The sequence below is a fragment of the Plectropomus leopardus genome, chromosome 22 (genome assembly GCF_008729295.1).
Source record: "Plectropomus leopardus isolate mb chromosome 22, YSFRI_Pleo_2.0, whole genome shotgun sequence".
NCBI classification, from domain to species: domain Eukaryota; kingdom Metazoa; phylum Chordata; class Actinopteri; order Perciformes; family Serranidae; genus Plectropomus; species Plectropomus leopardus.
In genome coordinates this window covers 1,773,136-1,790,635 of record NC_056484.1, presented here as the reverse complement: position 1 = coordinate 1,790,635, position 17,500 = coordinate 1,773,136, and the positions used below count along the sequence as shown (strand labels likewise).

The following is a 17,500-nucleotide window of genomic DNA, read 5'->3' as shown; positions in this document are numbered from 1 at the left end:
TATTTAACCCTTTAAAACCGAAGCAAACTGGCTTGATTGCTTTTTAAAACATGGAGAAAAAAGGCAATGACCAATCTGGCAAAAAAATGTCCAAAAATTACAAATAATTATTAAAAGTTAATGAAGAAAATGACCAAAAAAACTAGACAAAATGTCCAGAAAACTATATTTATAATCATTGCAATTCTATATTTATATATTTAAAATTAAAAAAATATATATACATCTATATATTTTTAAACTTTCTGCATTTTTGTGGGTCATATTCTTGATTTTTTAAGTTGCTCATAGCTGTCTCATATTTTGGTGGAAATCAGATTTCAGCGTTAAAGGGGTTTATCAACTTTAAAAAAATATTGTTTTCATTTTTTAAAGGGACAACGCACAGTTTTAGCCAAAAGACCAAATGTTTTTCTTGTGAAGACGTTCAATTATTCCCTGTAATAAATAAACGGAAATATAATAATATAATTGCAGGACTGAGCTGCTGAATAAAGTTAAGTTCAACCTAATAAATTTAAAGCAAAATATATATAAAATCAATGACGCGTCGGAGGATTTGATGTTAAAATCCTCACAATGATTGATGTCGTTTCTCCTCTCAGCTCCTGAGGCTCCTCACATCTCCTCGGTGGATTACTCTCACGGCGTCCTGTACGTTCGCTGGACGTACGGCGAGCTCTTCATCGACCTGTCGCACTCCCGGATGCTGCACTGGCAGGTGGTCGCCGTCGGCAAGAAAGGACCAGAGAGGAGCTACTCCATCGACGTGAGTCCTTCAGTCGTCCATTTATCCTAATTTTTTCAGGATGGCGAGGAAGCTGGACTCCCCGTCAGTATAAAATATGAAAATATGGCTCAGTATCTTAAATATAACAATGTGATACTGGTATCGACTTCTTGACATCAATACCTGTTTTTTAACTGTACTTTTTTTAATACTAAATTTAATACTAGTTTTTAATTTTAGAGCTGATATCGGTTCCGATATAGAGATTTATCAGCCATCATTTTTTATCTATGAATATGCTATTATGCAGTGCAATTATCCCTCAGATATGGTTATCAATTACATGTGACAAAGATTTGAGATGAAGGCGAAATACTTTAACTTTTTACAATAAACTTCATTGTCAAAAATGACATCAGTGCACTGAAACAGAAAACTGTATTTAAAATGTGTTAATTGTGGATTACTCAGAGTGACGCTGTGCTTTTGCGTTGTGTTTCCATCGGTCCCGTTCTGGTGAACACGATATCTCGAGAACACGTTGAAGGAATTTCTTCAAATTTGGCTCAAGGATGAACTGATTAGAATTTGGTCGTCAAAGATCAAACTTCTCAAAACTTGTTTTTGAAAGAGTATAATAGTAAATCATATAAGAAATCCAGCTGTGCCGATATGTTTTAGAAATTTTACGGGTATTAAAGGAGGAGAAATTAACCTTCTGTCTAACCCTCCTCACCCCGGCTGGCGTAGAATCACGTCACGTCATGTCATGTCATGTCATGTCATGTCATGTCATGTCATGTCATGTCATGTCATGTCATGTCATGAAATAAAATAAAATAAAATAAAATAAAAAAATAAAATAACATAAAAATAAAATAAAATAAAATAAAATAAAATAAAATAAAATAAAAAAATGAAATAAAATAAAAAATAAAAATTACATTTAAAAAATTAAATAATTAAAAAAAAAACTGAAATAAGTTTAACAAAACGATGAGTGATTCTGAAAAAAAAAAGACAAAGTTTCATACAAATCCGTAAGCTGAGCTGATTGTAGAGATCTGTGTGTGAAGCGTCTGTGTTTTTACAGACGAGGATGGAAACTTAAGTGCATTTTGGGTTCCCGTATGCCTCCACGGCGTGTAACGTTAGACGGCCAATCACCAGCATTATTGGATTTTGGTTCAAGGTTCAGGTTATTACTGGCTCTCTGGTGCTGATGAAATTTACTCATTAGGGATCAGAATTTGGTGCAGAATGATAAGGCAGTTTTTGGAACCTGATAGTATCGATGCCATAAAAGTATCAAGGTTCGGTACCTCATGGCTTACAGGTAAAACGTGGCCTTTTCTGTAAATTTCGGAACATTTTCTGTATAACCTGCTCCATGAAACATTCTCCGGCCCTTTTTATCTGGACGCACAAACTCGCTTTTACAGACCTGTTATATTCTGCAGCTGTATTTTGTGTTTTTGGTGCCGTTTGAAAGCGTTTGAGCAGCTCTGCTTCTGCAGCCGCAGCTCGTTATCTCAGGTCGAGTCAGGCTCTTATTGATTTTATCCTCTGGGTCCATTCGAAGGTCCAATTAGCAGCCGAGGGACGACCTGCTGTCTCCGCATCGCCTCTAACTCATCCTCTCCTCCGTGAGGCCGGTTCTGTTCCCCGCAGACTCAGACCTCCGTCTCACCGTTAACTGTTTGAGGGTTGAAGGCTATTTTGGGTTTAATTGGCCTGAATGATTGAAATAGAATAAACAGTGTCGGGCTTCTGTTTAGGCCACAGATTCAGGAAACAAGAGCTAAACCAATACTATAATACTATAGTCCAAAAACACATAATCTGCAAAAATCAATTTCCAAGCCGGGAATACGTTTGGAAAACTAAATATACTCTGAAAGTTTTGGAAAAGTCATGGAATTTTGTTTCAAAAACCTGTACAATAACACATGAGGTCTTCAAGGACCATCTGAAATTTGAAAATCCATGTTTTTGGCTGTGATAAATCATTTTTGGTGATTGAGTGGTGAAGTCATGCTTTTATTAAAAATCACCAAAAAAAAGCCCAATTTTTTATGTTTTTACTTTAATTTATTTTAATTGTTTAATTTCTTATTTTAAAATCAGCAATGTATTTTTTAAAGAAAAAAAGAAAAGAAAAAAAAATGCCAAAAATGTTTAAAAAGATTTTTTGAAATGCCAAAAATAAACAAATGACCCAAAATAGCTAATTAAAAAAAATCACCAAAAATTATAAATGCCCCATGCCTATGTCAAATTAAAAAAAAACAACAAAAAAACAAGTTGATCCTTCACTGTAACATCATTGTTTTGTCTCCCCGTTGCAGCACGAGAACATACCGGAAATATTTATTAACGTCTGAATGTGATTGTTTTTTGTGTTCAGGTGACTCGTAACGTGATGCGGGCCAGCCTCCCTCTGCCTCCAGGTGACATCTACAACCTGACGGTGACGGCCTGCACAGAACGCAGCAGGAACACGTCCATGCCAAACATCATCAAACTGGGTCAGCACACACACACACACACACACACACACACACACACACACACACATTTATATAATTTTTGTTTGTTTGGTTTTTTTTTTAACCTTTTTGGTGATTTTTAACAAAACACATCTTTGTGACATGCTTTCTTTAAAAAATCACCAAAAATGCCAATATTTTTCTTTTGAAATTGCCCCAAAAATTTTAAAGAAAAACCAGGTGAAACTTTTTAAGAATAATCATTACAAAAAAAATCACCAAATGTTTGGTGAAAAAAAAATTAAAAATGTTTTCTTTAAAAATCACCAAAAAAAGTTTTTTTTTAAGTTGCAAGAAAAATGTTAAAGTAAACAAAAAAGTCCAACATTTTTTTAAGAAAACATGCAAAATGTTTGGAAGGCATGTCTCTCTCCAGGTGTCAAAAATATTCCTCATGCCTTTCCCTTTTTGCACCTAAGCTATTTTATTATAATGACAAAGACCTGATAAGGAGTAAAAGTGGATGTTGCAGAGAATGTGTAATCTTTAAAATGTGCCTCAAAGTCATGAAAAAGTCGTGGAAACGTATTTGTAAAAATGTGCATGAACCCTGACGGTTGTTTTTGCTCGTTTGAACATAGCACATTGATTTAATAAATTGCATCTGAAGTTTCTCATTGCTGCAAAAATTTTATAAAGATGCTTTTTACTGTCACTGAAGTAGTTATATTTTTTGAGCACCTTAATGTCTGCGTAAAGTGAATTCAGAGATTTGTTTCAAAACACATTATAAATGTCGGAAACTGATTGTTGAAAACATTTGACAAAGATCTTTACTTCGTAGCACTGAATTGTGGAGTTAGAGGTTGACTGTTTTTTCACCGTTCACCTAAAATCATAGCTCGATGACGCACTGGAGCTATACTCAGCATAACCCCGCCCCTGATAATGACGCAGTATAAAAACGTGAAGCATGATTAACATAGTCCCGTGAATGTGCGTGGCCTCCGCTCCTCCAGCGTTTCAGATCAGACAATATTGTGCATTTTTTCTTTAACTTCTGCCGAATTATAAAGTAACAATACTTTAACAACATGAGTACCGTTTTTGTTCCCTGACCACTGCAGAGACAGATGTCTGTCTACAAAAAAATAAATCCGCAGCTCTCAGCTGCAAACGGACTTCTGTTTTCACCCTGAAAGTGAATATGAAACTTCATTTTTTTCACTTCCTCTTCTGAGCGTTTACATGTATTTTAGTCCTCGGCGTCAGTGGCGGCTGAAGCTCGGCTCGGCTCAGACCCGCTCTTCTCCTGCAGCTTTACTTTCTTATAAAGTGAGATCTGGAGGTTTATTTCGCCGTTTTTGTTGCAGAGCCGGCTGCTCCCAGGTCGCTGTACGCCGTGAACGCCACCCACTCAGCTGTGACTCTGCTGTGGACCGAGGAGGGAGTGGTCGACTACTACCAGGTCCTCTGTAAACCCAACAAACCCAGCAAGGAGTTCAAGGTAAAACTACAGTTTGTTCTCAACAAGCACAATCATGAGTTCTGCGTTCAGAGAGAAGAGCTCATCTTTTATTTTACTTCAGCTGTTGCTCCTGAGTTGGTTAAATTTTATGCAAAACCTGGTTTACAAAGTGCTTCACAGCTACACATTAAATGATACGTCAAGAATGTGAACAAAATACAAAAAGAAACAAAGGAAAGTATAATTTGTTCATTTAACCCTTTGAAACCTGAGCAAATTAGTTTAATTTCCTTTAAAAACATGGAGCAGCTAAACAAGACTAAAATGTAAAAAAGTTAAATGGAAGTTTTTAGAAAATTACCAGAAAAAAAAAATTAAAGTAAATTAAATATTATACTAAGATTCAGAGAGAGATGGCATACAAATGAGCTGTACATTTTTTTATTTTTTATTTTTTTAAATGTTAAAAATACAGAAAAATATAAAATCCTGTTTCTTTACTGCAAGATGTTTAAAACAGTAGAAAATAGAAACACAAATGAATGCGGCTAATTAAATAAAAACATACTGATTTCTGAGATTAAAGATCTGAGTAAAAGTTTAGAAATAAAACTAGATGAAAGAAAGTTGATAAAACATATCTGAAGCCACCTGTGAGTGTTTTTTATGGTAAAATTATCCCCTGCATGGCATCAGCAGGATGTTTTATCTCCGTGATTATTATTAGTAATTCCTGAATAATACCTGTGAGTTTCCTGCAGGGCGACAGACACATCTGATCTCTGAGGATTTTTTCAGCTGTTATCAGCTATCTCATGTTTTTAAATCTTCCGTTGTCTCTTTCAGGCTCGCGAGCCTCAGACGGCAAACTCTCACGTGGTGACGGTGTCCGGTTTGATGCCCTCGTCCACCTACAACTGCACCGTCACCAGCTTCAGCTACAGCACGGCCAGCAAGCCCGCACACATCACCATCAGCACCGCCGGTAGGTGGCGCTCTGCACTGATGCTGGACCGACTTTTGGTGCATTTTACTCCTGAAAAATAACAAAACACGTTCATCTAAATCAAGATTTTTATTATTGCCCCCCAGAAACCTCTTAATTTACACATTATTGTGAAAAATTTGACAAATAAATTAAAGTTGTTACTAATGTTAAGAGATTTTGGAAGTATAAAGAGGTTAGGACAAATAAATGCAAACATTAATGGACAATAATAAACTGAGGGATTTCTAAAGGATTTTCTGCATGAATTAAGGGTATTCTAAGAGGTAAAAAATCCTTAAATTTTACAAAATACCATTTTTTACCTTTTAATTTGTACCCAAACATTTTCAGTGAAGTTGCAAATTTGGGGATTCACTCAAACATTGGGATTATTCATGAATGTAATGAAATACATCAAAGGGTTTTTATATATTTTCTGCACAGTTGAAGAGATTTTTAAGAAATTGAATTAAACCTTTATAGCCCTAAGGGGAATTTGTTTTGCACAAATGAGCATAAAGGAGTATAAATAACAAAACACAACCTAAAAATAGTAAAGTATACAAAAGCATCATCATCAGAAATTTATTAAGGACCTTAAGTTAAGTTAAGTTAGTTTTAAGGTTTTAAAATGTACCAAATGACATAAAAGATGCCTTTTAATTTTAGTTAGAGTTGAAATATGTGTTTTGGTTGAATTTTAAAACAGGTTTTATTCCTTAAATTGCCCTTAAACACAGCAGATATATTGCAATACATTCATTTATCCATTAATTATCCCTTAAAACGCTATTTAAAATACCTTAATCACAACCGTGTTATTTAATAGTTAATAAAATTTTAACATTGAGAAATTAATGAATCCAGTTTCATAGGTTTCAGAAATGTTTTTTGGCTTTTTTCCAATTGTGTTAACACTTTGTAATTTAGAAGTATTGAGTTTTTATTGACAGAAGCCAAACCGCCATTGGAAAAAAACCCAAAAAACACAAAGTAGGAGTGATGGAGAAAGTGAATTTTTCTGATGGAAATGATTCCTGTGGATACAGATATTGTACTGACTTAATCAAGACAACAGGTAAACAAAAGAGTTGAAAATAAAAGTTTGTCTGTGACATAAAATGATTGAAGTTAACGTTTGTTTCTGCAGCTAAAGAGATGAACCCGAGCGTAGCGGCGATCTCGGCTCTGGCCATCCTCAGCATCCTCCTCATCAGCCTGCTGGTTCTGTTTCTGCTGGTCCTCCGTAAGAAACACCTGCAGATGACCAGGTACAAAAACACCAAAAACACACAGTCATATGAATCAGGTATTAATCTCTGCAGCTGGAAGAAAAAATACAATCAGTGAAGTTTTGTAGTTTCAACAGAACTATTTTTGGCTGAATTGTATCAGGAAATAATTCGGTATAAACCCTGTTTTTTGTTGCAGAAGTGGTTTTTTTTTTTTATCTCCTCTGGTCTTTATGAGCCATGTCACACTTTATTCTTACAAACTGAGACACATGAACAACTTCCTCTTTTCACAAAACTAAGCAGCATAAAAAACTGAATGTCGACACCCAGCTGAGCGTTATATCAGTATTGCATATGTCTTCATGTGAGTGATGACGGATGACAATCTCAGGCTACCTAACTTTCTTTTTTTTATTTTGTCCTTTTTTAGGCTTCCAAACGTCAACTTTCATATGTAAACTTCCTTAATATATGAGCAAACTTATTTGGACAAAATTATTTTCAGTGGAAGAAAATAAACTTTCATAAACACAATAGTATTATTTTTGTCAATCATAACTTTTCACTTTTTTTCTTCCATAAATCCTTTATACGCCTCTTAAACACATAAACAAATTTAACCAAAATGTGGTTTATGGGGTCTTTCGTTTCCTGTCTATCTTAACCTTGAACTATGAACTATTTAAAAAATGTTTTAGTTAAATAATTTTCACACAATACAATAAACTCTCATCCAATTTTAGTATACTTTTTTGTCATTCCCAACTTTTTATCCATTTTACTTTTTTTCTCAACTTTAAGTCAACTTCTTAATCACATGAACACTTTTTTTAACTGAGCAAATTGGCTTAAACATGGCAGGGCAGCAATCATCTTAACAAATGGCCCAGAAATTAGCATGCAATAAAAAGAAGGAAAAAAGTCACTTCAAGAAAATGCTTAAAAAAATTAAACTCTGTAAATTCTGTATTTCTATATTTTAATTATAAATATAGTTTTCTTGACTTTTCTCTTGTTTTTGATAATAATAGTCCGTCCTTGCTAATTTCCAGACAATGTCCTTGTCATCTTTTACTAATTTTTTTGCAGTTTGCAGTATATTTATTTTGCAAGTTGCATCTTGTTGAGTTTTTGAAAGAAATCTAACATTTTTACAGGTTTCAGGGGTTAAAATGATTATAAAAGGCATCTGAAAGCAGCACAAGAAAACTGATGTCATCCAGGTGTTAAAGGGTTAACTGTGCAAAATTAGGTTCATGGGGTCTCTTGTTTTTTGTCTATCTCAACCTGTAATCATGAAATAATAAAAAAGATATTTGTAATTAAACTTATTTTGCTAAACTCATATTAAAAACAGTTTCCAGTTTATGTCTCAGTTATTTTCACTCTTGTACATTGCAACTCACTTCCTCTATTTACTGATCAGTCATCAAATATTTCGGACTTCCCCAAACTTTTCTTAACTCTTCTCACCACTGTTTCCACATGTTTGATGTGTTTGTTGATGTTTTCTATTTCAGAGAGTGCGGCGCAGAGACGTTCGTCAACTTTGCCTCGTTTGAGAGAGACGGGAAGCTTCCTTATAACTGGTAGGACCCTCCTCCTCCTTTTGTTTTCATCCTCAAATCACAATTAAATGTTTAAAAAACATCTTTATTTCAAACTTGAACCTGAGAAGTTGAAATGATAGAAGCACTAATCAGTCCTGAGACCTGAGTTGATGGTTTTTTAGCAGACTTGAAAATCCAGGTCTAGTTAGTAAACCCACATCCTCAGTTTGGATGTCAAAGTCTGTCATCGAAAACACCCTCAAAGACCCAATCAAATGCAGATTAGCGGCCCTGTGGGGGATTGAGGAGGCAGATTAAAGATTTTAACACAGATTTTAGCGCATCTGTGGCGCTTTAAGCAGTGCGAGGCTACGATGAAGATGATGATGATGAGCTTAGCCCTCCCCCCGCCTGCTTTGTTTGGACCAGCTGAAATGGGGTGTTTGTTGATGAAGCTCAGGATTTCCCTTAATCTCGGATTAAAGGGACAAAACGTTGTTTTTGGAGTAAAGTTGTGTTAAATTCCTGAAAACAAGAAATGACACTTCAGTCATTTATTCTTAAAATTAGACTGTTTTAAAGGAAGAGGCAAAAAAGTATCTCCTGTATGGTGGCTGATGGATCAGATTCAGCCCAACACGTGTTATTTATGACAAATTTGTGATTAATATAACAGCTGAAAGACGGTCAGTTAAGGCAGAACCTTGGCTTTCACCTGCTGTTGTATTTGACCTTCCATCATTAAATGCACATGTCCATCAGAGTGTCTTCTCAATGTGATGGTGCAGTTGTGTTTACGCTTTGACTGTGCATGTCAGCAGACCTCGCTGTTTGATGTGTTACAGCAGTGTGGATGTGAAGAGAAAAGGGGATGTCACTACTGATGCAGATAAATGTGTGAAAAGATCTTTATAAATGAGGATTCTTTGCACTCAAAGTGCGTTATTTTTATCTCAAAATGTCGCTAATTAAAACCAACCTAACTAGCATGCACAAATTTTGAAACTTACGATGATAAAATCCCTCAAAGAAAAACAAGCAGGCACAATGTAAACAATATAATATATTAATATTAAATTGTTGTGTAAGACATCATGCTTATAGAATGTGGTAAACAGTTATAATTCCCTGTCAACATCAGTAATACTAGTAGTCTCGCTGAGGAAAATAGGAGGTAAGAGGTTGTACTATTTTTTCGAGAGACTAAAATGATTGTAAATCACATTTTAATATTAAATATTTGTACTATTTTCAGCATGAAAAAACAAAACAACAGTGCATTTACAGATTCGGTGTACCCCATGGCTCAATTCTGGGTCCTTTACTTTTCTCCATTTAAATGCCTTAATTTAAGTGGAAGACGTAATATCGTTACATTTGCATGTAGATGATATACAATTTTGCAAATACACGAAGTATAAAACATCCTATTGTAGATAACTTTAACAAGCAATATCAGACTTTTGTCTTGTTACCCAAATTATAGAATTTTGATAAATATGCCTTAATTTTAATGGAAGACATATAATATCTTTTCCAAAATGCTAAACATCCCTTGCTGTTTAACTTGAACACACCCTTCCTTACTTTTAAAAATATAAAAATGTTATTCCACAAAACATTTTCTTTCATTTCACGAAAGAAGCCAGTGTAAAAAAAAATCCCAAAAAAGAAAAAATAAAATAAAATAAATAGAAGTGGTACAAGAACGTTGTCTCAATGAAAAAAGTACAAAACTGGAAAAAAATCTTGATTTAAGTCAGAAATGTTCAATTCAATTTGATTCAGTTCCATTCATAATTTGTCCCAGGGGGCAACTTGTTTTGCAGCAAGTGTAACGATATAATAAAAACACATAAAGCACAAACAGTGTGACACTGAAACATACAACAGTTGACATTAATCTGTACACAGGGTGACTTGCATCTATGCACATTCAAGCTCCACAGCAGCAGATTAATAAGTGTCCACCATAACTGAATAGGGCCTTTAAAAGATTATGAACCTGTCAGGATTTAAGTCCAACATTCAGTAGTTTTTTTTATAATGCACACCAAAGACATATTTCAGTCTGTACCAAAAAAGCTTGAGGGTCAATAAGATGGTTTGTTTAATTTTTCCACTGTGAAACTCCATACTTGGGAACAGAAAACTGACCCCCGATGGGATTGAAAACTAAAACAAATCCACAGATAAGATCTTAAATGTATCTGCATCAGTGGGGTCTTGACCCGAACAACACAAATGTTTAAGAGATCATCAGGTTCATTAAGGTGGCTGTCACATGGTTTGGCGTCACCACCGAGTGACAAAATGTGGACTGTTTATACATGATAAGGGTCCTGGCTGAGTGTTGCATTGTGGGCCGGGCTGGGAGGACGCAGTGATGTCACAGACTCGGGCTTGAGGTTGTTAAATGAGACAGAGCGGCCATTGACGTCCGGCAGCAAACAGACTCCTGTTGTCCTCCAGAGAGACAACGGGACACTTTCTAAAAGGCTGCATGATGCATTAACTCTGTGTTCAGCACTAATGTAAAGCTCTCGACGCTCTGTGCCTCTTTACTAATGGAGCACCATGTTCTGTCCCCAACCTATCGCCCCCTGGTGTCTCTTTTTCTTTATTTTTACTTGTGTGTGTGTGTTTTTATTTTATTTCTTATTTGAACCCCCTTCAGGCGAAGAAGCCTCTTTGCCTTCCTTACCCTACTGCCATCCTGCCTTTGGACTGACTATCTTTTGGCTTTTTATATTAATCCTTGGTAAGTAAGCTCTTGCTGGCCAAAAACACTTCACTTCAGGGGCATGTCTTAACAGAGCCACAGCCCACAGTATTGATCAGAGACATTGTTTTACCCTCAGCGCAGAGCCACTAGATCATCTTTGGATCCAGAAATAAAGGATAAGTCTGGTGATAGTCTCTGTTTCTCCTATTGTCAACAAAACCCACGAAAACACCATAACCAACAATACATGTACAGATGTGGTGTACCTCAAGGGTCCATTTTGGGCCCTGTTCCTTCCTCTATTAACATGCTCTCCTTTAACCCTTTGAAACCTGAGCAAATTGGCGTGGTTTCTTTAAAAAATATGGTAAGCAGACAATGAGCAACAAAAAATAAATGACATAAAAATGATCAAAAAATGAAAAAAAAGTTACAAGAAAATTACCTGACGGTAGCCAAACAAAAAAAGAATGGAAATGACCCCCCAAAAAAAGCAAATAATTGTTAATAATAATGATTGTGAAAATGATTTTGCGGGTATGTTCCCTATTAATTTGAAAATGTTCTAATGATTCTCTTTTTTAACTACTTTTTTAGGTAATTTTCTTGTCACCTTTTACAATTTGTTTTTGCTGCACAAGAAAATTGAGTTTGATCCAGGTTTCAAAGGGTTAATTAGTAGACAAAATACAGAATTTCATATTTATGCAAATCGTACAGAGTTGTCAATGCTAGTAAATTTGCTGTCTTGTCGCCCTGGTGTACTGATCTGAGGAAAAGAATAAGTGTATGTTGGTGAGTAATTTTATCTTATTAAGGATATCATTGAGATTATTGTATTTGGGCCAAATATTTTAATACTTAAACAAATCCTGTGAAAAGACTATAATCAACACTGCATTGATTGATGTGGTGTACCTCAAGGCTCCTTTCTGGGTCACCCTCCTTTCTGCCTTTACATTCCTTCTCTTGGACATGTAGTTAGTAGATATGCAAGAAATTTGTTTTCTTTTTATGCTGATAATATGTGATTATATTTTTCTGTACAACAGAGTGATCTAGTTGTCTGGTTGCCTCCACATGGAATTTGTTAGTTGATATCCTGTAGTTTTCTGTAGATAACAAGGATAGGTCTGAGATCATAGTAGTTTTTTAGAATTTTCAAGAAATCACATGAAAATACCAAAATCCGTTTAATTAATTGCTTACGGCACAATCCTTGGCCCTATTTTTGTCTCCATTAACATGCTTCTAAAAAGACAGTCCAGGATGATTCCCTCATAAAAATTTAGGGAAGTGGCTTTTAGTTCCCTTGATGAGATGTGAAGAAGTTTTGCACTTTTGCAAGCTAGAGGGCTTCAAGAACAAGTACAAACTGATTCTTTTACTCATATGTTTCTGGTTAACTTTATCATGTCCTGCAAATGATTGAACGCGCTAAGTTAAACATGAACAGATGTTTTGGGATTTTTGCTAAAATTGCTGATGTTGTTCTTTATGGGAAAAGAGTCTTGATGTGGGTAACCATATATATTGCTGTATCAGCCACTGAGCGTAGATATGACCGATGATGCCCATGTGATTGTTCTACAGCTTTCTTTATTGTCAGTTTGTTGCAGTTTCTGGTGCTCCACAAGGCTTGATTTTAGGCCCTTTTTGTTGTAAATTTACATAAGCAATTAGCCCAATGTTTGTAAAGTGGTATCTAATATATTGTTTACGCACAGATATATTTTTTTCTCAAAGAAATCTTCATAATATAACTGTTATTTGATTTTACTCATTCTTATAGAAACTCATTTCATTTAATTCACGCCTAAATCTAAAATGTTTATATAGCTTCTACAGTTAATATGATCCAATGTAAAACTGCCAAAAAAAAAGTGTCTTTGGCAATATTAGATATACTACATTTACAGCACTAAGTTATATGTGTATTACTCAAAGTCAATTAATTTATGAAGCTGCCTGAACATTAAATATGGTGTTCCACAAGGCTCCATATTAGGCCCCTTCTTGTTCTTAATTTACAGAAATGATAAGCTTAATGTTTGCAGCCAAAATGTTGTTTGCAGACAACACTAGTGTATCTGGACCAAATCAAAAATGTTTATTAGATATTGTGCTTCAACAATAAATATGATCTAATGTAAAACCACTAAAAACACAAGTATGATTGACAACATTTGATAAAGACTACGTTTTTACCACTTTACACCAGATTTAATGTTAAAGGCATTTTAATGATTGTATTAACTTCAGTAGTCACAAAATAAAATAAAAACATCTTCTGTAAGTGATAATTCTTTTGCAATTTGTCCAGTGTTTATCCATCAAAACTATATGCTAAATATAAAAATGTTTTTAAACTGCTAAAATACCAAATTATGCAAAGAGCTGAGTTACTTCCTTTGTATGAGTCATTACTCCTAGTTGAAGCCCATCATTTTATTGGGGTTATATCAAAACTGATGTTTCCATATACAGTATAAACTTTATACACTTTATACAAAACCTACCGTACATCACCTTCGAAGACATTAACTCAGCCTCTCTTAACATCAAATCTGGTGTGCCACAAGAATCAGTTTTAGGCCTTCTGTTTTTAATGTATGTAAATTATCTTTCCTATGTTTGTTAAGTTTCCTCTAGTTTTAATTGTGTTTTTGTTTAATGAAGCTTATAGAACAAAGGAATGGGATATCAGGCTGTGATACACATGATAGTTGTCAGTAGATTATTTAATTGTTGGTTTGAATCTCCACGTTTTTTTTTTTGACATGAACAAAATATAGAATATCACCAGACTTGTACTTTAACTCTTGAAAGCTGTGTTTTGAACTAAAAAAAAAAAGAAAAAGCTTAAAAGTCCACTTCGATTGACGGGAAGTCAGCAGATGATTTTTCTGACATGTTGAACTTTGTCTTGCAATGCTGTGTCTGTGGTCGAACTCTCAAGAGAGAGTCACACTAACACTTTGGATGTAGCATGATGCTAACTGTTGATGCTAACTGCGGCTTCGCTCCATGTTTGGTGTCTGCATGCCGTCTGTCTTTCTCTTTTTGTTTGTTTACACTTAAGAAGTAGATTTTTAATATGTAGTGTTGATTTTAGTGTAGCTTTTATCTCCTATATAGCCAGTAGGCATAGATGTTGTAGTGCATGTTTCTGGTTAAAGATACACTTTCTGACTGCCAAACCCCCGAAATCTAGAATGATGTCATCAGCTCTGAGCTTAGAGGATATTTTGGGATTCGGAGAGGTGTAATGTAATCAGAGAGTGAATCTTTAAAAGACCAGATTTGAATCCAGAATGTAAATACAGAAGCATGAAGAGTAAAAGATAAAAGACTGTAAATGTAAAAAGGCTGCATGTTGGATGTGGAGGTGTTTGCACAAAACAGTTTGTTTGAGATAAATGATTTAAACAAATCACTGCGCATGATATTGATACTCTGATGTGATATTAAGGCTCTGTTCTCGAGGGTTTGACCGATGGATAGTTTTATACTAGCCTTTTAAATAAGTTAGTGGCTGCCAATATTCAAATTTTAAATGAATTCTCTAGTTTTAATTTTATGCTTGAAAATAAGATGAGCATGAGCATAAAGTTTACATAATGATATATGAAAAAAAAAAACTAAAAACAAATGTAGCATGTAAAACTGGATATTTGATTTTAAATAGTATTGAAATGACTGATTTTAATTTAAATGATTAAATAAATGATTTTAATTTTCAAAAATATCAGTCAGGCCTCTTTTGTGAAGTTAGGATGAAACTGATTATGAATTAATTAGAAATTAGTTAAGACTGGGATATAAATCAAATTCACTTGCAAAATCCAGTTTGCAATTTAATTAAAAAAATGAAATTCAAAGTAAAATATAATAAACATATATGGAAACTAACATTTTAATTAGGTTAAGTGATTTAAATTTAATATTGGCAGCCATTAACTTCCATACAAAAATTTCACCAAGTAGACCTTGAAAATAATTCCCATTAGTTCCCTATGATTGCACAAATAAAACGCGCTTTTACACTCTTATAATTTAAATTTCAAAGGAAAACTTTGGGTATTTCTGAGCTGAGCCATAATATTTCAACATTTTAAATAATAAAACATGGTGACAATTAGAAAATTCAATCTAAGAATTTTAATTTTCATGAAGAATCAACATGCACATCGGTCAAACTCTAATGTCTGCAGACCTGTAGGTTGTGAACAATAAAGCAGGATTAGTGTTATAAAATATGATGTAATATAGTTACTGACTGATGTTTGTCAGTTTATCATCATGAGGAACTTCACGTGTTTGTATTTTATAGGAGCAAGACAGCTTTAAAGAAACGGAAGCTAACAAGGTAACAAGACTAAACGGCAACACGTGGCTCTCTGTCAGTCTGTGGGCTTCTTCATTTTGTGCTTTCATCTGTTTATTTATTTGTTTATTTATTATTTATTTATTTATTAATGTTGTGTATTTGTGTGTTCGTGTGCTGTCATCGCACTAATAACAGCCTTCAGCCAGAAGCAGACAACATCCAAACTGTTTAATCCTGCAGATTAAAGTGAAACTGCCAACAGAATATTTGACGCTCAGACGAAGAGAGAAGAGAATATGGAAATATAGACGGGCAGATCTGACAATAATACGTGTAAATACACAAAAATGGTCCAGTATAAAGACACGATGAAATTACAAGCTTGTTACTTTGGTCTTCATTAGAAGGTTAAACGGTCGAATTAATAATGTCTTATATGAAGTCCTTAGAAATCAATAAATGAATACATCTACATTTTATTTTATTTTATTTTATTTTTCTATTTATTTAATCAACAGCAGCAGTAACACAGATGTGTCCGGCTCTGAAGAATTCTTGTCCGATATAATTTATACATATTTATGTATATGTTAAAAATCATTGTCAAAAAAATTCATTAAAATGTGATTGTTAGATTTAAGTATTTTGTGGGGACATTTATTAGATGTTTGTGTAGTTAAAAAAAAAAGTCCCCATATTGATGGTATAAATATGAAATGCTCGTTATATTAAAGTAATTTCTGACGCACTGATGCATTATTGTGTTATTTCAGTCCCGTTCAGCTGGACGACTTTGACGCCTACTTCAAAGAAATGAGCAAAGACTCGGCCTACAAGTTCTCTCTGCAGTTTGAGGTACAAATAATCGTAGTTTTAATCAGATGTGGTGTTTTTGTGCCGAAAAGTCACACACAGTTGCACTGACGCTGTATTAAAACTCAGCTCCTGCAGCGAAGTTTCTCAGACTGGAGTCACAGATTTCTGCCTTCAAGAATTCACAGGATCAAAGTGAACGCTGCAGACGTTTTACACGTGTCGATGTGTTTTTAGGAGCTGAAGAGTGTCGGTCTGGATCTTTCCCATGATGCAGCAGACCTGCCCGTCAACAGGCCGAAGAACAGATACACCAACATCCTCCCCTGTGAGTCACAAACTGCAAAGCATCATGGGCAAAAGAGGACAAAGTCGTGTCTCAAACTGAATAACTGCATTTATATCAACATCTAGTTGGTTTTTGTCTACAGTATGTGTTGAATGCAGTTTAAATTATGACAGTGAGACCTGTCTAATACTTTGTTTCGTCTCATTTTTAATAAAAAAATAAAGATTTGATATTCACATCAAAGACAAAACAAATCAAACACTAAACTGTTGTTTTTCTCACGGATCACGGAGGCGGTTTTGTGTTGTCTGTTTGATGTTTTCTCTGTAAATGTAACAGAGACGGCTGATAAACTGACTTTAAATCTTATGAACGTTTTTCTCCGCAGACGACTTCAGTCGGGTGAAGTTGATCTCGATGCACAACGATGAAGGTTCAGATTACATCAACGCCAACTACATCCCTGTGAGTCACTCCGTCGTCACCCTGAGGGAACATTTGGAGTGCAGATATGAAGCAGATCGCACTGATGACAAGAAACACTGTTATTTAAAAAAAAAACACTACAAAACAACTCTCTCATGTAGAAAAGTGTCAGTTGAAGAGCCAAATAAAGTGCAGCTGTGTCCATGTTTGTGTTGTTTTCTATAGTAAGTTTTATTTTTAACTGATTTTAATTAAATCAAGTTGACCTCAAGATTTATTGGTTGTCGTAGAATATATTTGCAGGACTCAAATGACTCAAATGACTCAAAAAATGGACTAGAAAGTAGTAAAAAGTACAAGAAAATCATCTGAAAATTAGTTCAAAATGAAACATAAAGTAAAGTAACAAACAAAAAAGATGTAGAAACAGTGCTTAAAAAAATCACGAAAAAAAAAT

At 34.5% G+C, this 17,500-nt stretch overlaps 1 protein-coding gene across 1 annotated transcript in view; it reads left to right on the top strand.

The window, feature by feature from the left end:
- ptpro (protein tyrosine phosphatase receptor type O) overlaps positions 1-17,500 on the top strand; it is a 33,045-nt gene that overhangs the window by 10,273 nt on the left and 5,272 nt on the right. Inside the window, 11 exon segments of the mRNA XM_042511741.1 lie at positions 606-769; positions 3,138-3,258; positions 4,593-4,726; positions 5,534-5,672; positions 6,826-6,946; positions 8,431-8,499; positions 11,138-11,221; positions 15,519-15,554; positions 16,289-16,370; positions 16,566-16,656; positions 17,006-17,248. Of these exon segments, the coding sequence (XP_042367675.1) occupies positions 606-769; positions 3,138-3,258; positions 4,593-4,726; positions 5,534-5,672; positions 6,826-6,946; positions 8,431-8,499; positions 11,138-11,221; positions 15,519-15,554; positions 16,289-16,370; positions 16,566-16,656; positions 17,006-17,248 (1,284 nt within the window).